Consider the following 17,861-nt stretch of genomic DNA (forward strand, 5'->3'; position numbering starts at 1 on the left):
TTTGGGGCTGAGCAGAAAATTGGGTCAGCCACGATGAAATGGCAGAGCAGACTTAATAGGTCAAATGGCCCAATTCTGCTCCCATATTTTATGGTATTTGGATAATATAGTAAATTGGATCAGAAAATTTGTGAATTAGGGGTGTAATGAACAGCGTGGAAGGCAGCAGAATCTGGACCTGCTGAAAAAATGGACTGAAAATGGCAAATGGAATTTAATGCAAATGTGTGAGATGTTGCACTTTGGGAGGACTAACCAGAGTAGGACTTGCGCAGTGAGTGGTAGGACAGAGGCGTGTGTAAAATAGGAGGATCTGGGAATACAGATCCATAATTCCTTGAAAGTAGCATCACAGGTAGATAGGGTCGTAAAGAAAGGTTTTGGCATAATAGCCTTCGTAAATCAAAGTACTGAGTACGGGAGATGAGATGTTATACCGAAGTTATATAATGCATTAGTGAGGATTAGCTTGGAGTATTGTGTGCAGTTCTGATTACCTACCTACGTGTAATATATCAATAAGGTTGAAAGAGTGCAGAAAAGATGTACAATGATGGTGCTAAGACTTGAAGACCTGAGTTATAGGGAAACGTTGAATCGATTAGGGCCTTATTCCCTAGTGCTTAAGAGAATGAGTATTAATTTGATAAGAATATAGAAAATTATGAAGGTTATACATAAAGTAAATACAGGCAACTGCTTTCCATTGACGTTAGGTAAGACTAGAACTAGAGGTCATGGACCAAGGGTGAAAGGTGAAATGTTTAAGGGAACATGAGGGGAACTATTTCACTGAAAGGGTGGTTAAAGTGTGGAATGAGCTGCCAGTGGAAATGGTGGATGTGGATTCAATTTCAACATGTAAGAGAAATTTGGATAGTTACATGCATGAGTGAGGTATGGTGGGCTATGGTATGTGTGCAAGTCAATGGGACTAGGTAGGTTAATAGTTCAGGATGAACTAGAAGGACCAACAGGCCTGTTTATATGCTGTAGTGTTCTATGATTCTATGCCTCAAAGCTTGCATCGGGATAATACATGACCTGTGAGCTGCTGGAACAAAATGAGTTATGTATTAACTCATAATATGAAACCACTCATTGAGGGGTTGAGAGAGCATCGAAAAAGAAAACAATATGTAAAGAAGATCCTTATGAACCTAAGAGATATTACAAAGTGAGGTGCTTAAAGAAGAAAGTGAAGAGACCACTGACAGCCATTCTAAATTTGCTTTCTGTCAACAAATAGAATTTTGCTGGTCCATAGAGAACAAATAAAACTGCAGACACTCAAATCAGAAAAAAAAAACAGAAAATGCTGGATGATGAACAACATCAGTGGAAAGAGAAACCAATTAATATTTCAATTCAGGGACCTTTCCTAGGAAATGAGAGAAGAAGTGGAGGGAATGATGAGGAGCAAGGCAAAAATTTGCAGGTCCTTCCAATGAACTGTTTGTAACCCAAACAGATGGTAAGTTGGAAATGCAGCTGCGAACTGAGTTCCCACAAGACAAAAGATGCTTGCAACCCTGCAGCAGCAGGCAAAACCATCTTGCTGATCTCCCAAATGCTCATTCATTTGTATAGACTGGATGTAAGTCAAGTGTTCATAGGCTGGGGAAGACCTGTATATGAATATTAACCAAAACAAATCTGATGATAAGAAGCATGTACTGATCATTAAGGCGGCAAGAAAATGCAAAAAAATCAAGGCAAGGAAGGTCATAAGCAGATTGATGGAAAACAATAGAAAACAATTTACCTTAAAGTCTCAGATTCACATTGTTAGTTGTCTGTTTAAAGGAGTACCTATTTCAAATAAAGACTAGACAATTCTCCTTCTCTCAGCAAGACACTACTTCATCCAGAAAGCAGAGTAGTAGATTCTTTGTAAAGAAGGTTATTAAGGGTAGGCAGATGTTACAGTCTGATTAGCATAAACTTGTTGAATGTAAAGCAAGATCAAAAAGTTCTATACCTGCTCCTAAATCAGATATCCATGTTTATATACCTAATAATGAGTGAATGAAATTCCAAACAATTCCTTTGAAGGTTCAATATGCTCAAAGTATATCCTGTATAGTTGTATTCCTTGCAGAAACAACAATATTGGTACATTAACAGCAAAACAATAAACTGATATAAAGGTTACAACATAAAACATCGACACATCTCTTTTCCCCCTACTTGACCTTGACCCTTGGTTTTTCTAGCAGTTCACTTTATGTACCAGATTCCAATATCTGCAATCTCTTACTTCTTGGGACCTTTAATAGTTATTTTTGAGTATCACGAAAGGATATGATCTTCCAGCTGATGTTCAACTTGTTGTTGATCTCTATAGCCTGAGCATGGCTCCATTCCTCTTCTAAGTGCTTTTGGCTTTCTGCACACATTTCACCTACAGCACTGGATGCTGGAAGAGTTTCAAATTTGAACTTGTTGACTTGTATGGCCATTCTGCAAGATAAATATCAAATTTTTACAATAATACAACAGCATCAATACTGAGAAAAAATCAATAGCATGTTAAAAGCCAAAGAAATGAAGATGGTGGATCTCTGAAATACAAACAGAAAATGTAGCAAGCACTCTGCACGTCAGGCAGAAAGATGGAAGATTCATAGTTCAGGACCAAGATCTTTCATTAGAACTGGAAAAAAGACAAAAATAGTAGAAAAAGTTCAGGTAAGGATGAGTAGACAAAAAGAATATTTTCAATAGGATTGTAACAGACATAACCTGGCAATTAAGGAACAGTTAAAATGAGATTTAGCTTCGTTGTCTTGGTAATATATTTCCAATGATGAGGCTGAAGAGCAGGATAGACTGAACAAAAAATAAAACTAAAAACTAGGCCAAAACAATGACATACAGAAAAGGCCAGCCCTGAAATAGAATGAAAGAGTCAGCCATCTCAAGATGAAAACTTCAGTGTTGCATTCAGCAGCTTACCCAGGCAGAAAATGAGGAGTTGTCCCTCGCTTGCCTCATTATTGTGGTGCATTAGGACACAGACAGTAGTGGCACTACTATAGTGTGGCAAATTGTCTTCTTTCTTTCAGAGATCAAGTGTCAGTTCTCAGACAAATCCACTATGCCCTTCTGAACCATGACCCAAACATCAAAACATTAACTCCTATACAGCTATGGGGCTTCATTTCTGCTTCCAACCTTGTGGTATCCACTATTCATGGAGATCCATTTTTTCCACCTGCTTTTGCCTAACCAAACTTATTACCTCCATTCTTTCTTACATACACACATCTACACAACCATACCACACTGAAAGAACCTGAGGACCATTCAGCTTCATCCAAGAAAGAGGCACAACCAGATTCTCTCCACCATTATATTCATCCACCCAGATGAACTTAACATCACATAAACAACTTCTCATTCAGTTCCATTCATTTTCTCCTTCCAATGTTTTAAGTATGAGGATTTAACATGGCCCATGCTACACTTATCTTTTTGTAAAATAAGTGGAAGAATTTCTTTTTGCCTCCACTATCCCATTCAGAACACACACACAGCTGTCCAGTATATCACCAGCTGCACTGGTGCTGCTTCTTGCACATATATAGAATTTGAGAATGTCATTATTTTTTCTGCCAATTTCCTTTTGACTCATACCTTCACTTGGACTTTTCTCTTTCATTTGAGGATATCTCCATCTCAGAGAATAAGCTATCCACAAGCATCCTTTACAAGCCTAAATACTTCTACAGCTATATCGACCATACTTCCTGCAAGAACTTCATTGCATTCTGCCAGTTCTTCCATCTCCATTGCAATTGCTTTGATAATGTGACAGACCTCTTAGACATCTTCCTTCTTCCTGAACTTTGGCTTCTCCTCTACCCTAGTAGACAGAACCCTTCATAGCATCTTATCTATATTCCACAGCTCTACTTTCACTCCTCCTTCTGCTGGACAGAAGAAAAAATATTACTTTAATCCTCATTTTGCACTGCATAACCTCTGCAGATGGATGCACCATCTGTCACAATTTCCGCCACTACCATACACCACAAGAGAACCTTGAACATGGGCCTCCAATTCCTTTTGCATCTCCAATTTTTGAATTCCCTCCCTATTTTCTACAAGGTGCAGAAAATAGGCTATACTTTTACTCTTCCTACCAAAGTACATAAGCCCAAACTATCTTTCTTTTTATTCCATCTGCCACTCCTTTACCCACTCTCTCAACACTGCCCACCCTACATTGCTTATTTGATTCCACACTCCATATTTCTCTATCACTTTTGTTGCATCCACTTATCACTTTTTCCTCCTCCACCACCCTATCACCTCTCCACACCTGTATATACTGTTTGCCAGCTGTTGCTCTATCCCTTTTAGCCGGCTATTCTCTCTTTATCTTTAGGTCTAGTTGAAGAGTCTTGACCCAAAGCATCGACTGTCCTTCTGCCCTCCACAGTTCTCTCCACTACTGAGTTATTCCAGCACTTTGTTTATTGCAACATCAAATTGATTGGTATATATTGCAATCTTAACACATTACCTTTTATCTGAAATTAAGCTGTTGGAGTCAGAAAACAAGCCCTTGAATAATCCCTTCAAAAGAGATATTAAGTTCCCAAAGTATGTCATCTTAGAAGTATGCTGTATTTAAATTTGTCATGTTTAAGTTGGACAAAAGTAGTCATTGACTTGATGTAACTTTGAAATCAAATACATGCAACATTCCACCTAAGCTGATATAGAACAGTACTAAACAAAGAAATTCCAATAAAAAATTGTGAATGCTAAAACCAAGATTTTATACGATATATATCTACAATGTCTGAAATACATCTTATGGAAATGTTTGTTTGATGACGAACTTCAATAAAAAATAAACTACAAAAGTTAAAAATACTTCTGAAAACATCTGAACCAGTTACTGCTCGTAATTTTATTTTCTGAGGAGGCTTATTTCTTTATAAAACCAATTCAGTACTGTTAAATTGAAATTAATTTTAGATAATTTATATTCACTTTAGATAGCAATTGTAAATAAGATTTTAATTTGATTCTAATTGCCTCCCTATTGAAGAAAATCATTTTGAGCCATAACCTCTTTCATAAGTTCAGTAAATTAAATGCATGCTGAGTAATTTGAAGGGTTGTTGAATGAAAATTAAATTAATTCAGTTTAATATTGTTCTTCTGAAAAACTCCAAATAGTTCATCTATATGCATTTCCCAATCAAAAGGTTGTTCAGAGACAAATAACTTCAAATGAATGAACAATGTTAATAACTCAATTAAATGACTTTCCAAATAATAATTGAGGCCAGATGACTTTACTTTCACGTGAAAATCAAAAAAAGAATCAAATCCAGTTGCCATGTAAATACGGTAGCTTCATTTTCACTTTTGATTAATTATCTGATATTTTTCACAAAGGTAGTCCATGAATGCAATAGCTGACTATTCTGAATAATGTCTGCTACTTAGGCCATCAAAAACAGATTTAAAATAAAAATTGTTAATTAAAACACTGTAAAACACAAATTAAATAAAACCATACAAAGAGTAAATTGGAGCTGTAGACTTTCAACTATTCAAGCCTGCTCTTCCATTCAAAATAATCATTGGTCATCATCTATCTTTCTCACTTAATATCCCTTAATGTCTATTGCAAATTGAAATATGTTCAGCAGTTTTTTTTTTAAAAGATAGATTCAATGTCTTTGTGTTCACAATCTGATGTGCAAGTTCATTCGACGTGCTCATTACTCTAAGGGAATAAGTTTCTACTCATCTCAGATCTAATGTAATTGCCCTGGAAAGGAACGCAGAGGAGATTCACCAGAAGGGTGTCTTAAATGGAGCATTTTAGTTATGAGGACGGACTGGTGAGTTTTGGTGTGTGCTTCCTGGAGCAGAGGAGGTTAAAAAGGGATATAATTGAGGTATATAAAATGATGAGGGTTGACTGTAGGAAATTATTCCTTATATCAGAGGTGTATAAAACTAAAGGATAGATTTAGGATAGCAGGAAAGAGAATTTAGAGGAGATCTGAGGGGGTAACTTTTTCAGCCATAGACTGGGAAGTATCTCAATTACATGCCTCAAAGTGCTTACAACAGAGATGCTGACAACATTTAGGAAGTGTCCAGATAAGCACTTGTAAAAGAAGGCTAAGGGTCAGGTACTGCAAGAAGGGTTTGATACAGCTGGGTTACCATTGGTTAGTGTGAATGTCATGGGTTGAATGACTTGTTTTCATGTTGTAAGACATTTTGTTTTATAAATTGACAATGTACTATACTAATAAAGATAGTAAAGCATTGTTGGGTGGTACACATGCTCCTTTCTATATTAATGGTGTTAAGCATGAGAGCTTCAATTCTTAGGAATGAACATGGCCAAAAGCCTGGCCTGGTCCTACCACATCACAGCCAAGAGAGTTCACCAATGTCTCTACTTCCTAAGGAAGCTAAAGAAATTTGGCATGTCCCTGTTGACCCTTACTAATTTTTACCCATACACCATAGAAAGCATCCTATCTGAATATACAACACAACACACAAAATGCTAGAATAACTCACAGGTCAAGTCTCATTTATGAAGGGGAATAAACAGGTGATATTTCAAGTTGGGACCCCTTTATCAGGGTTCTAAAGTAGTCAGCATAGAGACCCCACCTATCCTAATCATTCTCGCTTCTCCCCTCTTCCATCAATAGAAGATTATAATGCATATATCTCAAGACACTTCTGCCAACGAAGAGTGGAGGCTTCTAGTCCACTATTAATAAGACTATTACATAATTCCCTAGTAAGATAAAATGGATTTGTGATCTCACTATCTACCTTATCATGATCTTTCACCTTTTTGTCTACCTGCAATTTCTCTGCAGCTGTTTTAATTTATTCTGAATTCTGTTATTAGTTTATCTTGTTCTACCTCAATGCACTGTATAGTGATTTCATCTGTGTCTTACATGTGACAATAACACACCAATTCAAATTTTCCATTCAAATGAATGGGACCTCCAGTCTTGCCTGCATAAAACTGAGACCTGAATGACAGGTACATCCAGTCACTCTCTTGCCTTAGTCACAGAAGTTCAATGATGAGTCCAGTAGAGGAACAAACAACTGGATACCTTGAATCCAGTGTATCATATCTGCCTTTCAGCACACATGCACTACCAAGCATGTGTCTCACCACACAGAGGACTACAGTTGAAAACAACCCACAGGTCCACAGCAAACCAGCAATCAGTCATTACAACTTGGGACAATATTGAGACCGATTATTTTTTAGATACTGCTATTATTACAAATTGTAGACATGGTTAACTACTTCTAAACACCAAATCATGGATAATGTAAATTCAAGTATCTTTAACCATTCAAAATATCACAAAACTGAACACTGGATTAAGATATACATACAGTGCCTTGAAAAAGTATTCAGCCCTGAGAACGATTTTCACATTTAACTGCCTCATTTTCTGACTTTAAAATATATTTAAGTAGGATTTTGAGCTAATCTACAAAACATTGTGCATCCTGTCAAAAGAAAAATTCCAAAACCTATCAACAATTTACTAAAAATTAAAAACCAAAATTGTGAGTATGAAAAAGTTTTCATCCCCTATGCAATTACTTTGCTAACTTTCCTCAGGTACATAATGTATATTACCTTACCAACTCATCCAATTTGTTGATGCAGAAAATTGGAAGATTATCTGTTTTCAATGAATTCATTAGAATAAATACAACTTGCTCTCTGAAAAGTCCAACAGATTGGTAGATATTTAAAAGACCGAATCAAAAATGAAGACTAAAGAACATTCAAGTCAAGTTTCAAGTCAACATTCAAGAGGGATCTTAAGATGGGTAAGCCTACTGATTTCTAAGGTAGGGACATGTTCGGCACAACTTTGAGGGCCGAAGGGCCTGTATTGTGCTGTAGGTTTTCTATGTTTCTAATTCAGGGAAATTATAATACAGATGCACAAATCTGAAGAAAGGCACAAGACCATCTCAAAGGTACTGAACTGGAGCTCAGTGCAGTCCATCGTGAAAAGGTGGAAAGAAAATGAAACCATTGCTATGCTGCTTAGGTCAGACCACCCCTCTAAACGTAGTCACTAGAGAAGAATTGCACTTGTAAGATGAGGCTACTATGACACCAATGGTCACCCTAAATGAACTGTGGAAGTCAGTGGCTGCAAATGGAGGGGAAGCTAACAGCTCCAAAACTTCAAAGTATCACTTAGAAGATAATGTAAAGATATGGAAGAAGGTCTTGCGGTCCGATTAGAATAAAGTAGAACTTTTTGGCCTCAAAACAAAGTGGTACAGGTGGCATAAATCTAATACTCTGCATCAGCCAGGTAACACCACCCCTACTGTAAAATATGATGGAGGTAGCATCATGCTATGGAGATGCTATTCAGCAACATGGACTGGAAATCTGGTCAGGATTGATGGGTAGATGAATGCTGCTAAATAAAGAGCTTAAACTAGGGAGGAAGTCTGTCTTTCAGCAGGACAACAACCCAGAACACACTGCCAGAGCAACTATGGAGTGGCTTCAAATGAAGAAAATTTATATCCTTGAGTGGCCCAGTCAGAGTCCTGACCTCAACTTAATTTAACATCTCTGGCAAGACTTCAAGAATGCTGTCCACCGCCACTCCCCAACTTACCTGGCACAGCCTGAGCAATTTTGCAAGGAGAAATGAGCAAATCTTGCTTCACCATGTTGTGCAAAGCTAATAGAGACTTAACCAAAAAGACTACTGGCTGTAATAGCTGCAAGAGGTGATTCAATTAAGTACTAAGCAAAGGCGGATGAATACTTCGAACTGCGGACATTCCAGTCTTTTAATGTTTAGTTTTTCATGCTTTAGAATTTTCCCTGCTTTTTTAGAGCCAAAAAAGCAGGGAAAGTTGTAAAGCATGAAAAACTAAACATTAAAAAACTGGAATGTCCGCAGTTCGAAGTATTCATCCACCTTTGCGGATTAAGGTTGTTATAATAAAAAAAGCACAGTGTACATTTTATTTCATTCTATCCCAACACTCATCTCATTAAAGTTCACTTTGGTATGGCCCAGGGCACTAACTGGTAAACTAACCTGAGTATGCAATTTAAATTAAGGATGTCATGGAACTTTAAATGGTGCAGAAAAGATTCGTGAGGATGTTACCAGTACTGAAAGGCTTAAGTTCTAAGGAAAGGCTGGGATTTTTTTCCCTGGAATGTAGCAAACTGAAGGGCTACCTTAAGGAAATACATAAGATCATGGAGGGAGCAGACAACTCCAGGGTCTTGGGGTCAGATTGACATGGTGGGGCCAGGTCCTGAAAGCAGAAACAAACCAATAGTTAGCTGATTTAAGTGCTGAGCCAGATTAAAAGGTCAAAGCATCAAGGCCAAGGGCAAAGGATGAACCGGTGTTCAGCTCACTATTCCATGAGGTTCACTTGCTTCAATGACTCCACAGCTGTGGCCTGCAATCATCGGCACTTGCCTCAGCACTGAACTAGCTCTGTGGCTCTGGTGTGCAGCCACTGAGCTCCTGGACCAGCTTCAATTGCCTCATGACTCAACTTGTTCCATGGCTATGGACTTACTTTCAGGGACTTTGCAGTTCATGTTCTGCATCTTATTTGTTTACTTTTTTATTGTTTGCTCAATTTGTTCTTTTTTTTTGCAAATTAGGTGTTAGATGGACTTTGCCGTGTGGGGCTTTTTAAATGGATCCTATTATGTTTCTTTATTTTGTAGCTGCCTGTAAGGAGATGAATCTCACAGTTGTATACAGTATACATACAGATGAGGAGAAACATTTACAAGGATCCTATGGAACAATGTTTTACCACACAGTGGATAGGGGTATATGAAACAAGCTACCAGAGTACAATAAAAATGCTTAAAAGATATTTGGTCAGTTACATGGATAGAACAGGCCAAGAGCAACATGGACCAAATGCACTCAGATTGATGTTTTGGTTGGTATAGACGAGTTGGGCTGAAGGGCCCGTTTCTGCACTGTAAAACTCTATGACTGGGAATTTAATTAGTGACTCTCTCATTAATCTATTTTTTTTAAAGCAGCTTCTCAGAATTTCCTCATGATCATTGCAAAATTCAGTGCTGAAAAACACCACCAGAATTTTAATCATGTAGTCTTCAGTTTGTACTGATGAGGCCTGCACCACATAATCTATGTCTTCAACTCAACTGCTTCTTGGGTCTACCTAATGCCTTCTTATTTTATATCCAGAGTGCTTCATGCCTACATGGAAATACAAGATCATTCACCTAATTTTCAAATCCCACACAAATTACGCTAGCGCAGTCACTGAACATTTTGCTGCTCATCTTCAATGTTTCTCAGATCAGATTCATTTCCAGAACCTCGTCAGCACCTGCCATAGCCAAAGTATACCTCATATTTAAGAGATGTAAGTAGACTAGTTTAGTGCAGCATCATCGAGATTGGAGCTTACTACAAGTTCTCAAAAACCTCTCACTGGCCAAATAAAAATAAAGGAAGGCGAACACATTTCATTGCCAATTTTCCCAAGGTTAAAAATCTAAGATTGTGCTTTCTCCAAAAAATTTCCAATGAATATGTAATATTGGTGTCTTGGCTAGATTGTCACTATTAGCAACAATTAAGAACCTTTAATATATTTCCTGTATTTCGCAATATGTTTGAAACAATCTTGAATTCACATTCATCTTTATAAATCCATTAGAAATTTTTTTAATAGCCTTTTCCATTACCTATTAATAGAAACAAGCTCTTAGCTTAAAGATAGTGTTTCTAATACAGCAATAATTTTAGTGTGATTTGCTGCATTCAGTTCATTGCACAGCCTACAGATGACATAACATTGACATTGCAGTTTATCCGAAGAGTAAATTTTCATTCAGTTGCTTTAGTTTAAAATCCATGAGTTAGCACATTCTCATAATTTGCAAGAACTGTCGGTCATAGGTTTAAAGTGAAAGTTTAAATATTTAAGGGGAAACTGAGAGAGACTACTTCACTCAGAGGGTGGTGTGAGTGTGGAGCAAGATGCTAGTGGACGTGGTGGGTGTCGGTTCAATTATAACATTTAAGAAAAGTTTGTTTGAGAGACGTAAGGAGGGCTATGGTCTAGTCGCAGGTTAATGGGATGAGGCAGAGAACCAGGCCACCATGGACTAGATGGCCAAAAGGCCTGTTTCTGTGATATAGTGCTCTACGATTCTAAGATAATTCAACATGGTGCAAGATGACCCACATAACAAATTAATTGCTGTTGTGCTTTCTAGTAACAACTGAAATAGCATTCTTGTATTAACTAAAATAATATCTTAACAAATAGCCAGCTTGACAATATCAAAATGGACTTCTTTAAAAAAATGCAAATGTTAAAATATCTGGATTGTCTACAAGGTATTGCTACATTTTTCGAAACTCATTGCCTTACCAAATATATTTTACTGAATTAAGGAAGAGCTTGTCAATTGAAATTCAGCACATAATTCAGGGGTATACTACACTTCACTGTAAAAAGAGGACTGTGAAGAAGAACATTTGCTGGTTTATTCAACTTTTTGGCTGAAGGCTCCTTCAAGCAAAAAAAAAACAAAATTGCTCATTTAATTATATTGGAGTCAGTAATTTCAAAATTATTAATAGACTATTTCGTTAATGGTTTCTTTCTTTAAGAGTTATTTTTCATGCACAGTAATTATAGAGCCAATCATTTGTTGAGGGTCTACTTGATCTTAAATGAATTAAGTTTTAATTATCTAGATTATTCAGTTTATGGTATGGTAATTAAACAAGCAACATGTATGTATACTAAACTTCTCAATACAAAAACAATGTATGTCTAAACTACTTACAATACGGAAAACAATCATAAAAACTTTATCAAATAAATTATGACACAAAAATTATAAAGAAATAATAGGGCAGACTACTTAGAGGTAAGCTTTAATAAGCATGTTGAAGGAGCAGATTTATGGCTTAAGACTGCTGATATTTAAACTGACAGAGGAAGTAAATTCAGGAATGATCATGAGACTAGGATTGGGGGAATCGCAGGAGTAGAGGTGAGAAATAGCTCATCCATATATCCATTCAAATAATCAGGTTTGGAGGCTTCAAAGGCAAAACTGAGGACTTCGACAGCAGATGAACTGAGGCAAAAGCAAAGATCAGTAACATTACACAAAGTTAAATAAGCAATTTGAGTGATTTTGACAACAACATCCTTTGAAGCATGTTGATTACAAATAAGCCATAGTGAGGAAAATTAACTCAACCACCAACTGGCAGACTTCAACACTTTACATTTTATACAGTCTGGTAAGAATTCAGTTTTTTTATGATATAATTAATTTCATTAGCACAAAAACCCATCAAAGATCATTAGTGGGACAATCAGTGTAGGCTACCTAAACCAAAATTATTATGATAATTCTCATTAATACCATTTTTCCTTTTACTATGTATTGTTTTTGACCTTCTGAACACTTCCAGCGATTTTTAAATTTTGCTTTAAAAAGAATGTGATCTAACTTGTTTCCGCAATGATGGATTGTTATTGGTCACTATTGCTCTAAGGTTGATGATCAACAGATTAATGGATTGGTTTCTAATAACATACTTATAATGTGCAGAATAACTTCAGTTTGCCAACAGTAGTAGAAGCTGTTTTGAAAATACTGAACTGAATTTCTAAGAAAAACTAAAATATTAAATAAAATGTAAAAAAGGCAATTCAGAAAGTTCTGCTCACAGAATTGATTATCTACCACTATTTACATTAATCCCATTTTTTTTCTTCCCATTAATTCCCATTTTCCTACATACTAGAAGCAACTTACAGTGGTTGATTAACCTGCCAACCCACACACCTTTGGAATATCGGAGGAAACTGGTGCACCAAATCATCATCACAGGAGAGCATGCTGTCTGCTGATATGTAGAATTTACGGACAAGTTTGCATCTGGGTCAGTGGAGCCATAAGACAGGAGCTCTACTAGCTGCTCCACTCCATTGAGTTTTTTGTTTACTTTAATGTATTATTATATTTTAACAAAAGTGTCACAACTTCTTACAGCAAATTATTCTATTTGTACTATTGTTATAATGATACATCATAATCAGGATGCATATCATGGGCATTCAATCCAAAACCCTAAATATTATCTCTTGAAAATCAATGATTTTTCAAATACAATTTCAACAAATGACACTTTTTTTCCAAAACAGCCAAAATGGCAATAATTATTTCCAAGCATTTTTGGCTAATGAACTTTTGAAATTATTACACTATGAGCTAGACTAAATCTTTGTCACCTACCTTTGACACTCTCCAGCATGCAAAATCAAATCCTCATTATTCTTTGCGCTAATAGCCAGTTCGTGCTCTGTTGAGTTAAAGACATCCAAGAGAAGATGGCATTTCCGGGTGCTGTTGGAGCAGAATTTAACACATTTAACAGCACAATAAAGCCAAATTATTTTCAATAAACAGATGTAATAAAGAAAATGAAAAATCTTTCATGCGGTCGTAGCAGAGAGGGGAACTAGGGGTCAGGTTAGGTTAAGGGAAAAGGACGTGGGAGAGTTAAATGTCAGGCCAGAGTCTACACCTCCAGTCTGCACTGGAAGGCCTTGTGACATGGATGTGCAATGAAGGACATCTGTTAGGCCAACAAGCACTGTGGACAAAAGCCAGTACAGACGAGGGCTGGTGCCTCCACCACCACCACCCCCCACCACTAGGTCAACGAGACCTCCCAGGTCAAATGAGCCCAGGATCAGAGGTCAGTGCAGACAGGAAGCACAAGGGCCCAAAGCTCCCTGGGTTTGCTAGTCTGAAGTTCAAGTCCATCAGCAGCATATCTGGAGTTCGTCATCCCAGCAATGGCAAGTCTTGCATGTCAATACAGAAGATTGAAGACTGAAGAAGACAGTGAATCCAGAAATCAGGACTCAACAGCCAAAGACTTGGGTCCGAAAGCCCACCGAGGAAGGGGTAGGCCTGATGTCTGTGAGTCCACTGGAGGCTGAGGCCAGAAGCAGCCTGTCCTGAGGTTGAAGGACAGTTTGTTTGAGTGAGCAGGTAGCTGAGTAGGTGTGTTTTTATCCTTTCTCTGTGGGCACTGGGGGTTGGTCTATTTTTTTTTAATTGGGTTCTTTCAGGTTCCTTGCTTAGTGACTGCCGTAAACAAACATGTCTCAAGGTTATATAATTTATACATTCTTTGATAATAAATGCACTTTGAATCTTGAATGTTTGAATTTTTATTATGAATTCCATTGTACTGCTACTACAAAAACAACAAATTTCACGACGTATGCCAGTGATATTAAACCTGATTCTGATTCAGATTTTGAAGAAAAATACGGACAACTAGATAAAGCTTTAGAGATCAGATGAGATGCAAGTTATACATCAGGAAAAATTAACCAAATAGTAAGAATGGTGCATTCTTTCGTACAAACTCCATCTGGATTATGCATCAAAATGTCATGCACAAGTGAAATAATGTTCTATTGGAACCATGCTCCAACTGCAACAAAGACAGACAGACATACTTTATTGATCCCAAGGAATACTGGGTTTCGTTACAGTTGCACCAACCAAAAATAGTGTAGAAATATAGCAATATAAAACCATATATAATTAAATACTAAGTAAATTATGCCATGTGGAAATTAGTCCAGGACTAGCCAATTGGCTCAGGGTGTCTGACACTCCGAAGGAGAAGTTGTAAAGTTTGATGGCCACAGGCAGGAATGACTTCCTGTGACGCTCAGTGTTGCATCTCAGTGGAATGAGTCTCTGGCTGAACGTACTCCTGTGCCTAACCAGTACATTATGGAGTGGATGGGAGACATTGTCCAAGATGGCATGCAACTTGGACAGCATCCTCTCTTCAGACACCACCGTCAGAGAGTCCAGTTCCACCCCCACAACATCACTGGCCTTACGAATGAGTTTGTTGATTCTTTTGGTGCCAAAGCAGTATTATACCAACTAATAATACAATACTTTAACTATATTCAACAGTGCAATACTTCTATAGAACAATAATTCAATAAAACTATACTTCAGTATGCTAAATTGCATGTAGTAAAGATATTTCTTACAGTGCTGTTAGTGTTTTATTGTTCCTTTCCTCGCCTTATGGGGCATTGGGTGGCAAAGACGCCTTTTCTTTAGCATTTTTGTCTGCTTTTTTTTTTACAAGGCCAAGTTGCTAGCTTGACATTCAACCCATCATGGATTGAAAGCATGCAAGGATTCGAACCTGGGACACTCGACTTGAAGTCCAGTGCAGATACGATACCGGCCAGCATTGCTGTTAGTATATTTCATAGTTTTTTTACTAATTGACATGGAAAGGTAATTAAAAAAAAACAGAAAATGAGCTAATTACTTAGCAGGTCAGGCCAAATCAGTTCAGTTTGATTTCATAAGCCTCAGTAAATGTTTGAGCCAAACATAGGCAAAAGTGCCGAAGTTGATAGGTAAGCCCACTGTGATTTTCCTTGACCCTGAATGTATCATTTCACTCTTACTTAGAAATTTTAATGAATGCGGGAGGGAATGCTATGAAGTAAAGAGCACTGTAGAAGTAACTTTACCACCACATTCTTATGGGCACTTAGGGACGTGCATTAACTACTCAGCTTGCCAGCAACTCCATAATGTCGTGAATGAGTAAAAGTCAATCTGTCACAAGCTGATTGCTTTAACACAGATATAATATCCAGAAAGCATGCAGATATTTTTAGATTATTCATGTATGTGGAAGGTGTCACCAATCGTTACTTCAAGGTATTCAACTTTTTTTTTTAAACTACAAAATGTTTGTAGTTTTGCCCCTGCCATCCCATTCCTAAATGGACATTGAATCTTTGGACACTACCTCACTTTTTAAAAAATATACAGTATTTCTGTTTTTGCACATTTTTTAAATCTATTTAATATATGTATACTGTAATTAATTTACTTGCTTTATTATTTTTATTCTCTGCTAGATTATGTATTGCATTGAACTGCTGCTGCTAAGTTAACAAATTTCACGTCACATGCCAGTGATAATAAACCTGATCTGATTCTGAAAAACAGATTTCTATATGCATGCTACTTCTGCTTCTCTTGTAAATCAGTAGTAAGTGAAAAAAGTCAGCCTCCAACTGAAAAGTTGACTGTTTCACTTCCCACAGATATGGCCTGACTGGCTGAGCATTTCTGGTATTTTTCCTTTGATTTTATTTTCCAGCCAATAAAAAGAAGCGAGGTATAAGCCAAGCTTTGATTGTGGAGTGGGCCAGTGTTAGAGTGGTCAGGATTTGACTCGACAAGCTTTCGTGAGAACAGACAGAAGCTAGACCTTAAGCTTCAGAAGTTATAGCCAATGGTACAACAGGTGTAGGCAGGATAGTAGTTAAAGCAGTGGAATGCTCCTCCCGTAAGATATGGGATTCCTGGATACCTAATAGTTTCCCTGATGACTACATCTGTAGGAAGTGCATCCAACTACAGGTCCTGACTGACCAGATCAAGAAATTAGAGCTAGAGCTGCAGATGGATGTACTCAGAACCATCTGGGAGGCTGAAAACCTCGTAGATAAAACTTTTACTGAGGAGGCTTTAGATAGTAGATGGGTGACCATCAGGAGAAATAAAGGAAGCAAGCAGTCAGGGCAGCATTCCCTTGTGACCATTTTCCTCAGCAACAAGAATATCCCTTTGGTTACTGCTGGATGAGATGACCTAACAGCACAGAAGCAGTGGCAAGGCCAAAGATACTGTGGCCTGCCCTGAGATTCAGCAGAAAGAATAAAGTTAGGCAGAGCGATAGTGATAAGAATCTCAGTAGCTAGGGGGATAGACAGGGGTTTCTGTTGCTGCGAAAGAAATGCCAGGATGTTGTATGGCCTCACAGATGCTAGGATTCAGGATGTCTCAGAGGCTGCAGCATATTCTCAAGAGGTAGAGTGAGCAGCCAATAGTCATGGTGCACATTGGCACCAATAGCTTGGGTTGAAAGGGGAAAAATACCCAGCATAGTGAGTATAGGGAGCTAAGAAAGAGGCTGAGGAGCAGGACTTCCAAGATACTCCCAGTGCCATGTGCTACTTAGGGCAGGAATAGGATGATAGTACAGATGAATGAGTGACTGAGGAACAGATGCAGGGGGCATGGTTCCGGATTCTTGGATAATTGGAACATTTTCTGGGGCATGGATGGCCTGTACAAGAGGGATGGGTTGTACCCTTACTGAAGGGGAACCAATAATAGCTTGGCCGGCAGGTTCACAAGTGCTACTCGGGAGGGTTTAACTAGTTTGGCAGGGGTTTGTGAACCAGAGTACCAGGTCAGAATGTGGAAGGCTGGAGCAGAAAGTAGATATGAGGGCCAGTAAAAACAGGCAGGAGTGAAGTAATAGAAACAATGGGGCACATAGTTTGAAGTGTATGTACTTTAATGCTAGGAGTATTATAGGTAAAGGTGATGAACTTAGAGTATGGATCAGTACATAGAGCTACAGAGCCATTACACAGACTGTGTTGGGAGAAGGACAAGAATGGTGCTTAATGTCCCAGGGTTTTTTGATGTTTTAGAAAAGATTGAGAGGGAGGTAAAAGGGGTGGGGGTGTTGCACTACTAATCAGGAACAATATCACAGCAGTACTCAGAGGGGACATAACAGGGTGCTCATCCACTGAGTCTATAGGAGTAGAACTCAAACATAGAAAAGGTGTAATAATTGATGGAACTGTACTACAGACACACTAAATAGCCACCAGGACACTGAGGAACAGATTGAGGAAAGATGAAAAAAACAACAGGA

At 37.8% G+C, this 17,861-nt stretch overlaps 1 protein-coding gene across 4 annotated transcripts in view; it reads right to left on the minus strand.

Moving 5' to 3' along the window:
- Positions 1-17,861, minus strand: part of trappc9 (trafficking protein particle complex subunit 9) — a 535,810-nt gene that overhangs the window by 267,879 nt on the left and 250,070 nt on the right. For all 4 annotated transcript variants that reach the window (XM_073043422.1, XM_073043433.1, XM_073043451.1 and 1 more), the window contains 2 exons: positions 13,352-13,462; positions 2,307-2,463 (listed from right to left, as the gene is read on the minus strand). In XM_073043422.1, the coding sequence (XP_072899523.1) occupies positions 2,307-2,463; positions 13,352-13,462 (268 nt within the window). The remainder of the gene's footprint in view (positions 1-2,306; positions 2,464-13,351; positions 13,463-17,861) is intronic.

The sequence above is a fragment of the Hemitrygon akajei genome, chromosome 1 (genome assembly GCF_048418815.1).
Source record: "Hemitrygon akajei chromosome 1, sHemAka1.3, whole genome shotgun sequence".
Classification (NCBI taxonomy): Eukaryota; Metazoa; Chordata; class Chondrichthyes; order Myliobatiformes; family Dasyatidae; genus Hemitrygon; species Hemitrygon akajei.